The sequence below is a fragment of the Eleutherodactylus coqui genome, chromosome 10 (assembly GCF_035609145.1).
Source record: "Eleutherodactylus coqui strain aEleCoq1 chromosome 10, aEleCoq1.hap1, whole genome shotgun sequence".
NCBI classification, from domain to species: domain Eukaryota; kingdom Metazoa; phylum Chordata; class Amphibia; order Anura; family Eleutherodactylidae; genus Eleutherodactylus; species Eleutherodactylus coqui.
The window spans coordinates 60,717,200-60,735,334 of NC_089846.1; the positions used below are offsets into that span (position 1 = coordinate 60,717,200).

The following is an 18,135-nucleotide window of genomic DNA, read 5'->3' on the forward strand; positions in this document are numbered from 1 at the left end:
GGAACAGATGTTATGCTAATTAGCAGTAACCCACCATAGGCAGGAAATCCAGTCCATACTGATTTGTCGATTTTGAGAGCAATCATACAACGATATGCACTGGGCTGGATTTCCAATGCTACAGGAACGCTCTGCTGACCAATCCGGTCCTACAGAGAACATATGTGCACCCCTCCTGCATCAGTCTCAGTTTGCTGAGGTTGATGCAGAAAGCAACATGTATCAAATTTAGATACACTGCCCATTTGCAGTTTTCTGCCAGCAGAGGGCGCATTATAGAAACATGAAAACGATGAGTATACGCCATAAGGAGGACTACCGGGAAAAGTAGGCCCTGCTATGATTACAAGGTGGAAAGAGGCATGGCTTGAGGAATAGGGTAGTTGAATTAAGGACATGGCGTAACAATGATCCCAAATTATTTTTTTTAGCGTTTTTCCACTCTTGCCCAATTAAACCCTTTTTATTTGATTTTTTTTTTTTTTTTTTACATCGCTGCAGTCATACTTCCATAACTTTATATTTCATTGCCGGAGCTCTGTGAGGGCTTGTTTTCTGTGTGATGAGCTGGTGTTTACCATTTTGGGGTACATATGGTTTTTCTGTGCACTTTTATTATGTTTTTGAGAGGCAAAATGAACACAAAAAACATTTTGCCTTTTTTGTTTACGCTTTTTTGTCGTGCAAGGATAAAATTACATTATGAATGATACCAAATAAGTGAGAGTTTTAACATTTCTAATTTTTCATATGCAAAAAAGGTTTTTTTATTTACACTTTTTTTCCCCCACATATTTTATGTCCCTATAGGGCACTAGAATCATAATAGCTATGATTGATATGATAATGCATTGCAGTACCTCTGCCTTATCACTTGCAATAGCAATCATAGACCATGAGATGACTGGACATCAGTGTCTGGCGTCCAGTTGTCATGACAACCCATGGGTCCTCTGTGATTAGATCACAGAGGGAGTGCAGAGCACCCTCTGTGGACCCTTTGCATGCTGTGATGTATATTGATCGTAACATGTAGAAGGTTAACAGTGGGGATTGCTCTTCTCATTGATCCCCACTGTTGCAGCGGGAGCCCATTATTGGTTACAACCACGCCATCACTTCTGAGCCTGCGCCATCCACAAAAGACTTACGTCCTGTAGCATTAAGGAGTTAAAAGGGGTTGTGACAACATTAGGACCCCCTCAACGTCTCAAAACAGAGAGCAGCTTACTAAGTGGCTCCCATCCTGGCGAACCTTCTACCCTCTTTTAATACCAGATTTCCCTTGCAGCGGCCACTGCCCATATGTGGATGGGACTTGTACTGCATCTCAGACAGGACATAAAAGCAACAAAGTTCTGTTCCAGGACAGCGGGGTGGAGGGGGGTATATTCTCTGCAGTAGTTCCGCTCTGCCATCCTTCTCATCCGCTGCTTCCAGGTCCTGTTTCTAGGCGTTGAGGATGGCCAATGCAATGTTCAGACTACCTAATCCCCACTGTGTTAGACTACCAATGCACTATACCTGTTCTGTGACTGGCCCTGGCAGCTCATGTGCATTAGGTAGTTAGAAACTTGCTGCAGCCATCCTAGCCGGCTGCGAACAAGAGCTGAAACTAGCACTTTGAAAGAATGGCAGAGAAGAACACCTGTAGGCAATATGCCCTGTTGTCCCTGAAACCAGCAGGTCCCTTTAAGGTAGAGGTTGCCATTCCACTTCTGGTATCCAGACTGCCCCCTGATGCCATATCGCAGAGTACATGCACGTGGCCCCAGCTACTTAAAGGGGTTGTCCCGTGGCAGCAAGTGGGTCTATACACTTCTGTATGGCCATATTAATGCACTTTGTAATGTACATTGTGCATTAATTATGAGCCATACAGAAGTTATCAAAAGTTTTTCACTTACCTGCTCCGTTGCTGGCGTCCTCGTCTCCATGGTTGCCATCTAATTTTCGCTGTCTAATGGCCAAATTAGACGCGCTTGCGCAGTCCGGGTCTTCTGCTTTTCTCAATGGGGCTCCGTGTAGCTCCGCCCCGTCACGTGCCAATTCCAGCCAATCAGGAGGCTGCGGTCCACCGAGGGAGAAGATGCCGGCGGCCATCTTCACCGGGTAAGTAAGAAGTCACCGGAGTGCGGGGATTCAGGTAAGCGCTGTCCGGTGTTCTTTTTAACCCCTGCATCGGGGTTGTCTCGCGCCGAACGGGGGGGGGTTTGAAAAAAAAAAAAACCGTTTCGGCGCGGGACAACCCCTTTAAGTCTATTGGAGTTATGAAGCCAGCATCTCTCTAAGACTTCAATGCTTGCATTTGCAGCAAGCAGGTGTTTGCATGAATAGCTTGAGCGGGCGCGCTGACTTTGGTCCGGTCACGGTGGTGGCTACTCTGCCTACAATGGTAGCTTGTGCAGCAAGCGGGATTTTAAAGAATTCTTGGCTAAGGGCGCCCACCCACTGGCGTTTTTTTTTCCCTGCGAAATTCGCAGCATTTTTTTTCTGCAGGGGTCTATGGGACTTGTAATGTTAAAATCGCGATCACGCAAAATCGCAATTTACCGCGATTCGCGGTAAATTGCGATTTTGCGCGATCGCGATTTTAACATTACAAGTCCCATAGACCCCAGGAGAAAAAAATGCTGTGAATTTCGCAGGGAAAAAAAACGCCAGTGGGTGGGCGCCCTAACACAATTAATGTAAATTCATTGTGATGCCAGTCCCTTTGAATCAATGCATTGTGGTGATGAAATGAAAGACAAGTCCATGAACGTAACTGTAAAACTGAAGGTTTACTTAGACTTGGGGGCGGAGTACAAGGTTCACACTTTTCAGCTAGCAGGCAGTAAAATCTTCAACAACTTTGTGAACACATCAAATTACATGCAGTAATTCCTTGACTCTCTCCTGAAGAATGGGATGAGACTGACAGGCTAAGTAAAGTGGTTACTGAACTAGGAGGTTATTTGTGGAGGAATGAAGGGAACAGTACATGCGCTCCTGTGGACGCTCTAACTCCTGGCTGCGCAGGGACAAGTTAAACTCACAGTTGTGGTGTTGGGTTCCTTCTAGTTTACAGGAAGATTTCCTCTGGTATTGGTTCCTCTCCTTTCCCTCTCTTGCGTGCTCCTTTCCCCCTCTCAGTCTTCATTGAGCTGGCTCACCTTAGATGGGACTCCTCTCCTAACCCCGCCCTCTCACTGCCTTTTAGACTCACTACGCCTACCAATCCTGAGCTAGGGCCAACTGAACTAGCCAATCCCCAAACTATCTAAGGATGATTGACGGGGGTGAGAGGGATAAACTTGAATTCTGCTGAATCTTACAATGTTAAATAGTGGGAGCATTAGAAATTAACCCCTAATAAACCAGATACACATTCTTTTCCATAATTAAATATACATCGCATACCACTTTTCAATTAAAAATTTGACATTGAGCCCTCATGCGCATGAGCAGATTTGATTTGCAGAAGATTCACAAATCAATGGACGTCCACGAATGCATTAAAGCATGCAAATGAGTTTTTCAGGTGGGCCAATTCAATTGCAGGTGTGACACGGATACCACAGGAAAGGAGTTCTGAAAGAAAAAGTTGTTGCCTGTAGTGCAATAGAAAGAAGTTCCGGATGGGACACAGGAGGCCCACATAAGTAAATGTGTGTCCTCGGCCACAGGCAGGGTGGGATTCCACTGCAGGCCCCCGCATGTGGAGTCCGACCAGCCCATGGACAGGAGGTCTTACTCTGCAGCGGTGGTAGGAGTGCTGTGGGACCCCAACTCTGGGGTTCTACACATGGCCACCTCTACACCTATTCTTGGCTACAGAGGATTGCTAAATGTCCATTAGTGGACCCCCATTTTCCAGAGAGGTGGGGGTCTCAGGTGAGCATTGTACGGTACATAGAAATAGTGTGGAGCTAGAAAACACTGGGCCCTATTGTAGACTACAGGTTTCATCTGGACTAGTTTGTACCGGAAGAGAAAATGCCAAGCAGGCCACACACTAAATTAGCCAATAACTGTCAAAGGGTTGGTGGTCTTGATCCCGATATGTCCAGTTTGGGGGTCAAGAACCAGGTCACAACCTAAAATTCTAAAGCTAAGATCCATAACTATACTACATAAACTGAATGACCACTTTAATAAGGACCCCCATCTAGTAGCCCGTTGGATCTCCTCTGGTCTCCACAACCACAGCAATTCATCATGGCGTAGATTCCACTGGGTGATGAAATCGTTCCACTGGAATATTGGCCTATGCGGACAGGAAGCTTTTTGTAGTCGCTGAAGATTAGATGGAGGGGCTGACATGCTCTGACCAGCTGACAGGAAGGGGTCATCGGTTCATGCTGCTTGCACCAGCTGATAGGAAGGGGTCATCGGTTCATGCTGCTTGCACCAAATTCTGACTTCCCATTAGCATGGCGCAGAAGAAATCTGGATGCACCTGAAGTTTTTCCGCTGCTCAGGGATACAATTTTTGTGCTCTTTTGCCCACTGGAGTCTCATCTTTTTGTTTTTCTTAGACACAATGGCGCTGGAACTGGTTGTCTGTTGTTATAGCACATCATGGTTAGGCTAGTCTACCAGGCCTTGTTGGAAGTCGCTCAGATCACTGGGTTTTTTCATCTAATGTGGATTCACACAAACTGATTTGTGAAAAATCTGTCATGTGATTGTATGCCGCACTCTGGGGTCATGGGTCTAATGCCCATACAGGGAACTGCCAAACATGAAAGGGCTGGTGTCTCTAATCAAGTGGCTGGTGTCTCTAGTCTAATGCATCTGAGAGAACTCAACTTAAAGTGGGCAGTGAACTAATTTTGACAAGATACATAAAAACTGTGACTGGGGGCATCAACCTGACTGACGCTCCCTTAACTAATAACAAAAACTTACCCGGAGACTTCTTGTGTGTAAATGTGGGGTAGGCCACAGCTTTTATTAAATATTTAACCTCTACTATTTTAATTTAACTATTTTAACTCCATAACCCTTCCCATGCTACAACCCGCTTAATTTAAACTGATTTTAGCTTTAACTATTCCACAGGACGTTTGTAAGCCCACTTTCCTTGGGCTTGTAAACCCTCCTCTTCTCCAGCATGGAAAGTTCAGGCCAACCACAGCTGTGACAACTTCCGAACGCATAAAGTCCTATAAAGTCTTTCCTCACCCATCTCACGGGCGGGTGGGTGGGCGTCTTGCTCGGCTCCGTCCTCTTTCCTCCACGCTTCTTCTCTTTCTGTTCTTCCTGTCTTCTCCTTCCTCTTCCTTACTTAGCTCCTCCCCCATCTAGCTCGCTGATCCCTTAAGCCCCGCCCCCAGTCCCATGCAGCATCGTTATTCACTGTGCTGCATAAGAAATGATTTATTCTGTCTCATATCTCTCTATCCCATAGCAGATCAAACATCACATTTCAGGATAAGGAAGTAGGACACAAAGTACAAATATTTATTTATTAAAACTAGCAAACCAGTATCTAGGAAACATGTGATATATATATATATTTATAGATAGACACTTTACAAACATTGTATCAACAGAAAAGTTTTTTACAAAGAACAAGTTCCTCTTGAAGTCATCATTTTGAAAGCCCCATTAAATAATAGTTTACAAAAGGGGAGCTCAACTTTGTTATATTTGGGACCCAAGTAGTTGGTGTACATTTCCCCCGCATCCCTGATAGCAGCTTCAGTCAATGAGGAACTCATCAGGCAAACAGGGAAATATGAAACTACAATCAGACACCTCCTTCAGGTACCAGTATATACAGGTTATGCACCTTCGTCTTCCAGTAACATGTACGTACAAGTCATATTCACAATTCATAGTCCCCCTGCATGGCTAGTATGCTAACATTGAGAGAAAAAAAATGGAGAACATTTTTTTGAAACTACCCACTTTATCCATCAGGGGGCAGTAGAGGTGTCCAAATAAATTCGGAGAACTTAACAACGGTCTCCATTGTACAAGTGCTCCCTGTCAGGGAAGATCATAGGCTTTTTTTTTTGGTTACGGGATTTAATTGCTTATCTCTAAAAATAACATAACTTTCAACTAGAATTGTGTCCCAAACATTCATCAATTGTCATCACATTTCTTTCCTGCCAGTAAAACCAGAAATAACGTGCTTAGCAATTTTCAGCAATTAAAATACTTACAGTTTCGTCCTTTAAACATCCCAAAACAGATCAGTAGCCTGACAGAACATTTCCTAGATGAATGTAACATGAATAATCGGAGGGGGGGGGGGTTAGGGGGTCATATAACAAAACAGGGGTAGAATTATAATAGGAGCAGTAGACGCAGTTGCACTCGGGCCATGGACCCATAAGGTCTCTTACACATATAGGTGATCAATACTATAAATAAAACCATATAATTAGGGCCCAGCAGCTTCAAATTACACCTCTGTAACAAAATGACGAGGCCACATCTATCCACTGCAATTCAGTACTAGGTCTGGGGAAGTACTGCGTCTCCTGGTGGAGAGCGCCAAGTTGGTGTATGGAGTCTTATAAACGATGCAATGCTCCCTGGGAAAAAGGTATGCAAATGGAAGAAATGCCTCCATAGCACCACCTATTGTTTGGCTTATATCCCTATTCATGTTGCAAGGCCTATTAGAAGGTTGGACACTGACTTACAAGGAAGCTGATTTTTAATGTGTGGTGCTATAGAAGCATATTTCATCACCGATTAGAATAGCCAATACTGTAATGCATACCTAATCTACTATTAATGTCCCACTTATAATGTACATACGGTGCTCAGAAAATGCAGCATATAAATAAGCAGGGCACAAATAATATTGGCATTAGGTGCCCAAATAACACTGCCAAGTCAAGCTAGGGAATGTAGCTGGATCCAATGCAGTCACCTTTTCTAGGTTCAGGCACAAAGTGTGGAATCAAGGTGAATACTTCATATGTCCAGTGCCCTCTTTAATAATGACACACGATACCCTTTTTTTATGATCGCATCCGCATGGCTAACCTTAGCTGTTGCAAGCCAAGTGCTTGCGCAAGGCTGCAGGCACATGTAGGCCCACCTAGCTAGATGAAGACCTTCATCCTTGTGGCAATTTCTTGTGGAACTACATGAATCCTCCTCCTCCTGGCTCTGTCTTCTCCCCTCTGATGTTCCAAGAAACCCCCCATCGGCACCCTCACAACAAATTGCTTAGTTCTACCACTGTAGGTCATCAGCTTAGCTTGATTCTGGTGCTGTATTTATGTACTGAGCTCAGTTCTGGTGTTGTATTTATGTACTAAAGTTGGTTTAGGCACTGTATTTATGTACTGAAGGTTGGATCTGGTGCTCTTTTTAGGTTATGTTGGTTCAGATACAGTAGTTGTGCAGCTATCTTGCTTCTTTCTGAACAAGCTGAATAGGCAGACTGTCTTTACAATATACATGTATATTATTTTTTTTACTTATGATGAGTGGGGGCACAAAGAAAAATTCTGCACAGGATGCCATCTAACCTAAAGCCGGCACTGTGCACCAGTCACAAACCTTCTGCAAGCCACATCCACTGAAGACTAGTAGACTAGTATGTAAGTATTGCAGTATACCGTTGATTTTATGCAAGCAAGCTACATGGGATGTCATATAAAGCAGCAAAATTGCCCCAGGAGGTGGGGTTAGAGGGAATCTTAGGCAAAACTGGGTATGCAAGCTCTATACAGTTCCAGTTACTGAGTCGGCAAGGATTGCTGGAAGGTTTCCGCTCTGAAGCTACTTAATAACAGATATGCATTGGGAAACATCACTCGCCAAAATCTAAAGGGCTGTTTGGTACATCACCTAGTTCATCAAACATATAAACCTAAAGTATAGATGTCTGAGCCTATAGTCTAGTATAAGAGGCTTAGTCATATCTTATACATAACAGAGTTCCTTCTGATGACATTATTCAAAGAGGAGCTGAACCTGGTGACCAGTATACAAAGCAGGGTCCAAATTGGTTACCACTATGAAAGTAGAACCTAAATTTAATGAGCAATATAAAAAGTGGAGTCTAATCTTTGGACAAGTATACAAAGCAGATTCCAATCCTGGGACCAGTCTAGAAAGCTAAAACTAAAATCGGGGGATTTATATAAAAGGCTTAACTCAATATGAACACCAATATAAAAACAAAGCCCAATCTGGTGGCCATCATACAAGAGGCGAGCCTCATCTGGTGGCCATCATACAAGAGGCGAGCCTCATCTGGTGGCCATCATACAAAACAGTCCAATTTCATGACCCGTATGCAGTGCTAAAATCCACCTGGTGACTTGTATACAAGGCTGAACCCAATATAATGACTAGAGAAGAGCGAGCACACTCGCTAAGGACAATTGCTCGATCGAGCATTGTCCTTAGAGCGTACCTGCCCGCTCAGAAGAAAAGGTTCGGCTGCCGGCGCGGGTGACAGGTGAGTTGCGGCAGTGAGCAGGGGGGAGCGGGGGGAAGAGACGGAGAGAGAGAGATCTCCCCTCCATTCCTCCCAGCCTCCCCGCTCTCCCCCGCCGCTCCCCACCCTCCGCCGGCAGCCAAATCTTTTCTTCCGAGCGGGCAGGTACTCGCTAAGGACAATGCTCGATCGAACAATTGTCCTTAACGAGTATGCTCGCTCATCTCTAATAATGACCAGTATGTAAAGCTACGTCTAACCCGGTGACAAGTATACAAGACAGAGTCTAATTTTATGACCAATCTGGGGGTGCATATACTAAGCAAAGTCCAAACTGGTAACCACTATTTAAAGGAGTTGTCCAGTTGTAAACTCTTGATGGCCCATGCGGTGAATACATCAATAGTAGATCAGCGGTGGTTCGCCACTTGGGATCCCTGACAATTAGCTGTTTGTCAGGCCAGTGTGCTCATGCACTGAGCTGATTTTTGCAGGAAGCAGATAGCTCTGTTTTCAGTGCAGTGGCCAGACTTGGTATTAAAGGCAAAGTTGCCATTGAAGTGAATGGGAACTTTGTAATACCAAGCTACTGCACTGAGTTACTGCACTGAGAACAGAGCTGTCTGTTTCATGCAGAAATCAGCTCAGTACATGAGCATAGCAGCCTGGCAAATAGTTGGTCATACGGGTCTTAGCGGTGCACCACAGCCGATTTATCGATGTCTAATCCTAAAAATAGGCCTTCAATAGTTTACAACTGGGCAACCCGTTTGCAAAGTTGAGCTCACTCAAGTGCCACTGCAACAGCAGAGCTTAGTCTGATGACCAATACATAAAGCAAAGCACATTCTGGTGACCATTAATTGCGGAGTCCACTCTGTTGACAAGTATACATAGCGGAGTCTATTCTGGTAAACTATATATAATGCTGAGTCCAATCTAATATACATCAGGTAGAATGCAGCAAGCAGTATATAAAACTAACCTTTGTCTGGTTACACATTGGAAGGCTAAACCCAGTATACTATAATTTGTCATCCATCAGTTTCTGCCATCTCGTTCTTTTACTGAATGTCTCTCAGATACGTTCTACGTGGGTGGACAATCAACATGAATATTCACCCAATCATCGGGCCATGTAAATATGCCCTGGTCAATTGATGAATAAGCAAAACACTCAGTCAGCTGATTGGGTCGTTTAGGCTGCAGTAAAAAAATCATTGTTAATAGCACATCTTCCCCTGTGATCGAGGGATGTGCTGCTGACAGTAAATAATACTATATTGGGAAGGACTAAGTGCCTAGTATTGTTAGCCTGTGGAAAAGCCATTTAAATGGCATTGATCTTATTAATTGGAGCTCTTCTAAACATCTGCTGTTGTCCCATGTACAAAGGTCCTTCATTGAACCCAATGGTCTATGGTAATGGTTTCATACTTGGAACCACCTGAGAAGTAACCACTGCTTTTGACTTCTGCCAGGGCTCTTCACTATTATTCATGTAATCATGGGAGTTTGAAGATGAGATTTCTGGCCGAGGGCAATTAAAAATGTCTACGGCCAAATTAAGAAAAGACATGTTTGAATTTTTCTTTTCTTAAGGTGGAAACAGTTGAAACTGTTCTGTGGTGAGATCTTCAAGCACATTTACGAGCAAAACCATAACAACTGAAAAATGTTCAAGAATTCTGGCAACCTTTGGGAATACTGCAGACAGACAAAAATCCACCAAGATCAACAGGAGTAAAACATGACACATTTTCTTGCTTGCCAGAATTATGTTAGGTCACTGACATCAATAGTGACTAGGAGAGTAAGTCACAACAGAATTTCCTGGAAAATGTATTTTCTGATGAAATTTAGAATTTAGTATTTAACAAAAATAACTCCTACTTTATGGGATTTTATACCAGTAAGGTAAATTACAAATCATAGTAAGCCATTTAAAATACTGATATAAAAAGGGCCCTCTGATTGAAGAGACATTCCCCATTACTCTATATGATTAGATTGTCCATCTGTGAAGTGTTCCTGCCCAACAATAAATAGTGTCCATAAATGTCCATATACATTTCAATCATGAAGCTTTGTAATCATCCATTATCCTCAGAACATCATCCAGAATTGATGGTCCAAGGTCCAGGTCCAACCGAAAGAGAGATTCAGAAGGGGGATTTTCCTGGTTCTGGAAGTCCATGGAGTCCGTTTTACTATGTGATACTTCGGTTCCACATCCAGGACTGAGTGTTCCACTTCCAGTAATAGATCCTTCAGAGGAACTTGTAGAAACTGTCAAAAACCTGCTGCTTTCTTCTTTGGAGATGGAGGAGAAAGACACGTCACCTTCTCTTATAAAACATTCTTCCCCATAACTAATGGACATGGAGCGTTGGCTGGGGACCTCTTCAAGGTGAAGCCTGGGCGGTTTTGGAGGAGCTTTTTCCTTACTCTGTGTTCCAGTGACAACAGGGAGAGATACAGCATTTTTTAAGAAGGGGCGGAAACTGCCCTCGCTGTCATGAAACTCTTGGTCCAGGCTGTTGTCTGCACTCTGGAGAGTCAACTTTCGACCCAAGTTTGGAAGCAGATCGTACTTTCCCTGTAAGAAAGATAACTCCCCAAACATGTCTTCTCCATCTAGTCCTATATGAGCACTGTGCCTGAAGTCTCCTAAAGGAGGGCTAATCATTTCTCTTGATAACACATCTCGAAGTTTGGGCTTTTTACCCCTCTTGGGAGTTGAGGTTTTTAAGTACATCGGGGTTTTCGCTGGCATCTTGCAAACTGCGAGGTTAAAGCTTCCAATGGAAAGTCACTTCTGATGAATGAAACCCTCACTTTAACCTGGAGGTCATTATCTCCATAGTTAAGCAAGTCAAACAAGTTAAGTTGACTTGTTTGGGCTTCTTAGCCAATCTTCTCTTGGATCTGGAAAAAAAAATAAGATATGTTGAACCTGTAGCATCATGATTATTGGACACATACAGATCTACTTAAAGGAGCTGTCCAGTGAGGTGGTGTAAATAGCCTAAAAGAGCAGACTATGTTAAAACAACAAGACAATTTATCCTCACTTTATTGATGTCCCTGGCACTCCAGTTCCCTGCCACACTGGTCCACTCTGGCCTCTATTTCCAAGTAGAGTGGTCATGTATTGTCTAAGGGTACTTTTACATGGGACGACTCTCAGGTGCTTAAGCACCCAACAGCAGTCTCAAAGATTATCGCTTCTGTGCTTTCACACAGTAGAAATAATCGTTCACTGAATAAAGGCAGAACACATCGTAGATGTCTACCAGCCACCCGCCTCCATTCAGAGTAGACCAGCAGTCATTCATAAATTCAGGACTACCTATTTAAAACAGAGCCAACAGTCTCTTGGTTTTTACGTGAGCTAAAAACCAGGCAACTCTGACAAGTGAACGATACTTTCTCACTTGCCCTCTCTGATCCAGTGTTTACATGGGACTACAGTCGCCCATAATCTCGCTATTGAGCGAACACTTGGACAACTATCTGCCCGTGTAAAAGTACCCCAAGCGTGTAGCTGGCAAAGCCAATTTCTGGGCATATGACTGAACTATCCAAAAGCAGACAGAGACCTTAGAGGATTGGATATCGATAATATGAGTATAGGTTACTGTTATTATAACACAGTCCACTCTTTTATGCCATTTTCTTCCCCATTGCAAAGCCCCATGAAATGTGTTCTCTTAATGGTTCATGCACACAGAAAAACAGATTGCATGGAGGCTGTATGAATTTACAGGCTGCTAGTCTTTGTCAAGTACTGTATGTAAAAAGATATTCTCCCTTAGAAGCAATGCTTTTAGGGAAGTATACCTCTGTACATACAGAGCTCGACAGAATGTATCATAATTTTTTGCCAGATTCATAGGAAATGCAACAGAAAAAAACTGTAATATTAAATTGGAGGCATAAGTAGGTACCAGAGAGTACATACACTTATTTGAGAGCCCTACTACTGCTCTATATAAAATACAGCTATAATACAAATACTAAGCTGCCAATCAGAAACCATTGTGTCAGCCATTTCTTTTTTAAGGAGCCAAATTAACCCCTAGGGGTCCTATAGTGCAGGGGTCCCCAACTCCAGTCCTCAGGGACCACCAACAGGTCAGGTTTTCAGGATATCCTATGGTAAGAACACCTCTGGCAATGTCCGCGGCACTGACAATAATTACATCACCTGTGCAGCACTGAGGAAATCCTGAAAACATGACCTGTTGGCGGTCCCTGAGGACTGGAGTTGGGGAACACTGCTATAGTGGATGCAGTGGTTGAATTTGCACCAGTGGCCAGGTGCATGAAGGGGCCCAATTCCTTTATGGCATACAATGGTACCAGTTTGATAAATTGTGTAGAATAATTAAAGAGCCCTGTTTCGGATTTTGCACTTTGGGCCACGCTACACTTCAGATGGATTTTTCCTCTGTAAAGACATATTGGTTCTGCTTTAAGAGAATTTTTATCACATTGTATTCTGTATTTTACCCATTCATATAGCACATACATATTCCACAGCACTATACATCACTTAATAGTGGGTTCTGTCCCCATTGGAGCTCACCACCCAACTTCACCTATTAGTATATTTATAGATATTATGGATAAAGCAGGGTGAACTAAGGTTCCCATCTGTTCTGGTTGATGGTTCTTAATGTAAATCTAATAAAGTGCCAGTAAAATTAATCTTCATCGCAGCAGGGAGGACAGGCATGGAGATATAAATATCTATCCCTGCGCTCATCAGTACATGGGATTTATATAAATAGACTTCCTGTGGAAATGAGGCCTATGAGATAAGCTTCCTTCCTCCTTAACAAAACAGGATGGAAGCCCCTCCCAGAGCGAAGCATCGACTAAATCCACTGTCACAGTCACTTTCATCCCACTTGGCCAACTTTCTCTTGTACGGGGATTACACGGTAATTACATAGTCCAGACTCCAAATGTATAAGGGCAGAAGTCCAGTAAGAACGATCACATATAGACACACAAGACCTCCCAAGATCTATGGATATATATTCAGCTGCCTTACATAACTCAAAACAATACTTGAAATTATTATCTATCCATCCATCAAAAATTCTTACAAAATATGTTCAACACAAAAAAAGCTGATTTACACAGTAGGTCATTTTATGATGAAACCTTCCCTTTTAATCACTTAGGACCAACATCGTACTCACCAACGTGCGATTTCCCCGCGGATGCAAGGAGTATTTGTATCAAAAACACCTCACATCATTTTGGGGAATTAGCAATCCTTTAGCGCGACTGACAGCCGCAGCGGAGGGTTCCCCATTGTTTTCAATTGGAAACCTCACATGCACCTAGCACCCGGTGTGATGCTCTGACGGCCCCATTGACAACAATGATGGGTGATGCAATGCAGGCGGGAAGAGGGGGGGGGGGGGGAAATAACTGATGTTTATGACCACATTCAAAAGCATGGGGTCATACATATGAATAACGCATAAATAAATGTACTAGAAGTACTTCGGTTTTCAGGTTTTGTCAGGTTGTCTGAAACTTTAAATTTAGCTGCATCTTCGTTGTATGCGAGTCTAAGACAGCTGATTGGCACACAAGACAGCCACGGCCACTGTTCTGGCAGGCTTCATCACTTAGCCTTTCCAGACCCCTAATAACAAATTTTTATAATTACTCAATAGGACAGGAGCAAGCAAACAAGGCAGATTTGCCATTCAGGCTTTGAGGAAAGTTGGGTAACAGATCTATAATGCAGTTGTTATAACCCAGCTTTCCCAGAAGTATCAATAACTTAAAAATGGAGGAGTATCATTTATAAGTTTACATATGGATTCAGATGACGTCTTGTGAGAGGTGTGTGGCCGGGGTAGGTGAAAGGAACAGTCTGCGCACTTTTCTTCAGTCACCCCCCACCCTTCTTCCATTTGCTCTTGCAGACAGATGGCTGTAAAGCTGATCTCATAGATTATATCAGATAGCATTCACATCCCAGCTGGCTGCCTCCATTAATGGGAAGCTCGGGATGCATTTCAGGACCGTTCTCTGCTGCTCCTTTCTAACAGAAACTAGTTAGAGGATATGAAATGCACGAAACTCAGATGGTCCCAGATAGTAAAACATGACTCCATCTGCTGCAACTGCGCGTTTCTTAGGTCATCCATAATATATTCTCCCACCCGATAGCCCGCTACTTACAAGCGTGCTTTTGTTCTGGAAGCATAGCAGGATAGAATCTGTTGCAGATATAACTGGACTCCAAAGACAAAGTCAAGAGCCTAACTGGATCTTCTCCCATCCTGACCGCAGGTTGCGCCACCTAACCACACACCCCGGTTATAGAAAAGATCTGCTGACTTTACAAGTTAACTCGAGTTCCACATTGTAATTGGTTCTGTAGCTGCTCAGCAACAGAATTCGCCATACTATACTCTGTATAGGGGCACTGTAAGTAGGGACCCTAGCTGGAGCAATCTATTTAGGGGCACTCTCTAGCTGGAGCACTCCATATAAAGCATTCTCTAGATGCAGCTCCGATTATGGGGACACTTTATATAGGGACATTTTCTGGCTAGTGCACTGTATATAGGGGTACACTAATGGGAGAAGTCTATATAGGGGTACTATGGTTGGAGCACTCAATATAGAGGCACTCATGCACTCTATAGCTGGAGCATTCTATATAGTGGCACACTGACTGAAGCACTCTATAGTGATATTTTCTGCCCGGGACACTGTATACATGGGCACTGTCTATCTGGAGTATATTGACTCTGTCTGGGTAGAGCATTCTCTAGCTAAAGAATTCCAAGTGCACGATCTGGCTGGAGCATTCTCAATAGCAGCACTCTAGCTGAAGTATTCTGTATAGGGGCATTTTCTGGCTGAGGGCCCTTTATACAGGAGCACTATTTAACTGAAGCACAATCTGGCTGGGGAACTATATATAGGAGTACTTTCTGGCTGAAGCAGTGTATATCAAGACACTTTCTATTGAAAACACTCTATACAGTGGCACTCTCTGGCTGGAGCACTCTGTATAGGCGTTTCCTCTAGCTGGAGTATTCTATGTAGAGATAATCACTAGCTGGAGAACTGTATATCGGGAAACTCTATGGCCAGGTTTCTGCCCTTGGGGTCACTTTTTGGCTTAAGCACTCTCCCTAGTAGAGGAATTCTATATAGGGGCACCCAGCAACAGACCTCACTGTGATAGATGACCATGCTGGATTTTTATGCACCAAGATCTCAGTGCTATTGATACAGAATTACAGCCAACTCATTGATATTCCAAAAGGGCTTTCCACCGCATTTTATAGAATCAGACACTGTATATTGTTTATGGAGTCACTGGCTGGGGCACTGTATATGATAGCTCTCTCTGGCTGGGTCTCAGTTAGTGGGTTAAATCTCTTGCTGAAGCACTCTATATAGGGGCAAAGTATAGCTGGAGCACTCTATATAGAACCACTCTCTGGCTGGGGCATTATGTATAGGGCGACAGTCTGGCTGGGCTACTATATACTATAGACAGCCTCTAGCGAAAGCAATCTATTTAAGGGTACTCTATCAGGGGAATTTTATATAGGGACAGTCTAACTAGAGCACTCTATATAGGCACACTAGCTAGAGCATTCTACATAGGGGCAATTTCTACTTTAGCTGGAGTAATCTATGTAGGGTCAGTCTAGCTGGAGTACTCTATATAGTGGTAGTCTATAGCTGGAGCACTTTATATAGGGCGCTTCCTACTTTAGCTGGAATATTCTATAGAGTGGTACACTAACTGGAGCACTCTATCAAATTCTCTAGCTGGAGCACCTTATATAGGGGCACATTCTTCTGTACCTGGAGCACTCTATGTAGGGGCACCTTCTAGCTAGAGCACTCTCTGCCTAGGGAGTAAAGGCCCTTTTACACACAACAATTATTGCTCAAAAGCCATCTTTTAAGAGATAATTGTTGTGTGTAAATGTGTGCCCATCAGCTTAAACTCTGTTGCCCCCGTTAAGAGGGACCGCATGCGGGCAGCGCTGATAACATTTTTTTTTTTAACAGCTGCTATCCCACTGGAGAACAATAGCAATAAATTGAAAGAACAGACCACCTGCTGTTCTCTAAATACATGCAAATGAAGCTAGTTAGTTACTAAAGAGCTGATTAGCCCATTAGTAACTAACGCTCAAAACGTTTGATGAATTTTGAGCAATCATCTGTTTGTGTAAATGCACCTTAAGTCTGTAGCTGGGGCATTCTCTAGATTAAACACTCTTTAGTGTATACCACCAACATAATGTCTGCAAGAACAGCAGTACCTTGGAAACAAGACACCAAGTTGCTCAGGTGTCCTGATCATTTTTATCTGCCCAGGACACCTGAGCAACTTGTCCCGGGGTCTGAAATATATGTATAGTTATTCTCACCGTCTGGTATAGGTGCAAGTAGTGGGGAAGGCAGCAAGAGAGAACATGCAAAGTTATACCCACTATGTAAGAAGGCTGGTATACTATTTGTACAGTGATGCCAAGACCATAGATGTCACTATATGCAAAAGGTAGCAATTGCACCTGCACCAAAGTGCCTGAGGGGGGCCCAAAGGCTCCTCTGTCAAGATAAGAAATCACCAGTATGGCATATGTGGGTAGGGCCCCAGTTTTGCATTGCAACCCAGGAGCTTCAACTTACATCTCTGGCCAAGACATGTGGCAATGTTTAGTTGGCATCATGTTTCTGCCTGACACCTCGGCTGCACCTGAGTCTTGGCCGGAGATTATACTTGATTAAGGGTTATACAACCCTGAAGGCTGGTAATGCAAACAGTAGTGATGTATATATAGCAGAGATTATCCGCAGTGCTATATCAGCAGATTCTATGGCAGCAAACAAATCAAGTCAGCCTGTGTAGATGTACGTATAATGTCCTAATCCCCGTATGACTGCACCAGCACACTAAGTGTAAGGAATGGAAAATATTACTGAGCTAAAGACGACTAAAATGTGAACAATTGAATGTGGCAATAGCATATTACTGCCAAAATGTTACATTTCATGGTTTTTATGATGTAATCTCTTGCCTTGTATACACTAATTCATATATAATGAATGGTTAGGTCATCTTGTAAGAGATGTGAAAATTTACTCACAGCACATTTGTAACCAGTTAGTGAACAGTATTGATGCCAGCACCTAGATTTAAAGAGGTTGTGCTGGATTACAAAACAATTTTCCATTATGTACAAGATGCCTGTACCCCCAGGGGCTAGGGCGGGTCTGCAGAAAATACTGTGCCTGATCCTCCGGGTCAGGACTATGTTCCAGTTCATCACCTTTTCAATGTACTTTAGTAAGAAGCAGAGGAAGATGGAAGGGAGCATGACTGTAGGATCAGACTACATGATGTTTGTTTGCAGTCTGTTACCGGGAAAACAGATAATTTTTGGTTTGCTCTTTGGCTAAATATAATAAGGTAACAAGTAATAAAAAAAAAAAAAAAGTTCAAATGTAAAGCCCCTTTTATCTATCCATCCCTCTATCTCCTAGCTATATCTAACTGCTACTTTTTGGACTTTTACACCAAGCCCTGTTCCTTTTTCAAAAGGTTTAGCTTTAGAATATGTGTTAGCTTGTGGCCTGCAAAATTTACTAGAATATACACCAGAAACTGGTATAAATTATAGCTAAAACCTATGCCACTTAATACATTTGTCACAATTAGCTGG

The 18,135-nt window shown here is 43.2% G+C and overlaps 1 protein-coding gene and 1 long non-coding RNA gene across 3 annotated transcripts in view; one reads left to right on the forward strand and one right to left on the reverse strand.

Annotated features, from left to right (window-relative positions):
• The window catches only part of LOC136580516 (uncharacterized), a 66,450-nt gene that overhangs the window by 12,796 nt on the left and 35,519 nt on the right, over nucleotides 1-18,135 (forward strand). The window lies entirely within an intron of this gene.
• LOC136580515 (cdc42 effector protein 2-like) overlaps nucleotides 5,441-18,135 on the reverse strand; it is a 30,922-nt gene continuing 18,227 nt past the window's right edge. For both annotated transcript variants that reach the window (XM_066581125.1, XM_066581126.1), the window contains exon 2: nucleotides 5,441-11,329. In XM_066581125.1, the coding sequence (XP_066437222.1) occupies nucleotides 10,479-11,177 (699 nt within the window). In that variant the 5' untranslated portion in view covers nucleotides 11,178-11,329 and the 3' untranslated portion in view covers nucleotides 5,441-10,478. The remainder of the gene's footprint in view (nucleotides 11,330-18,135) is intronic.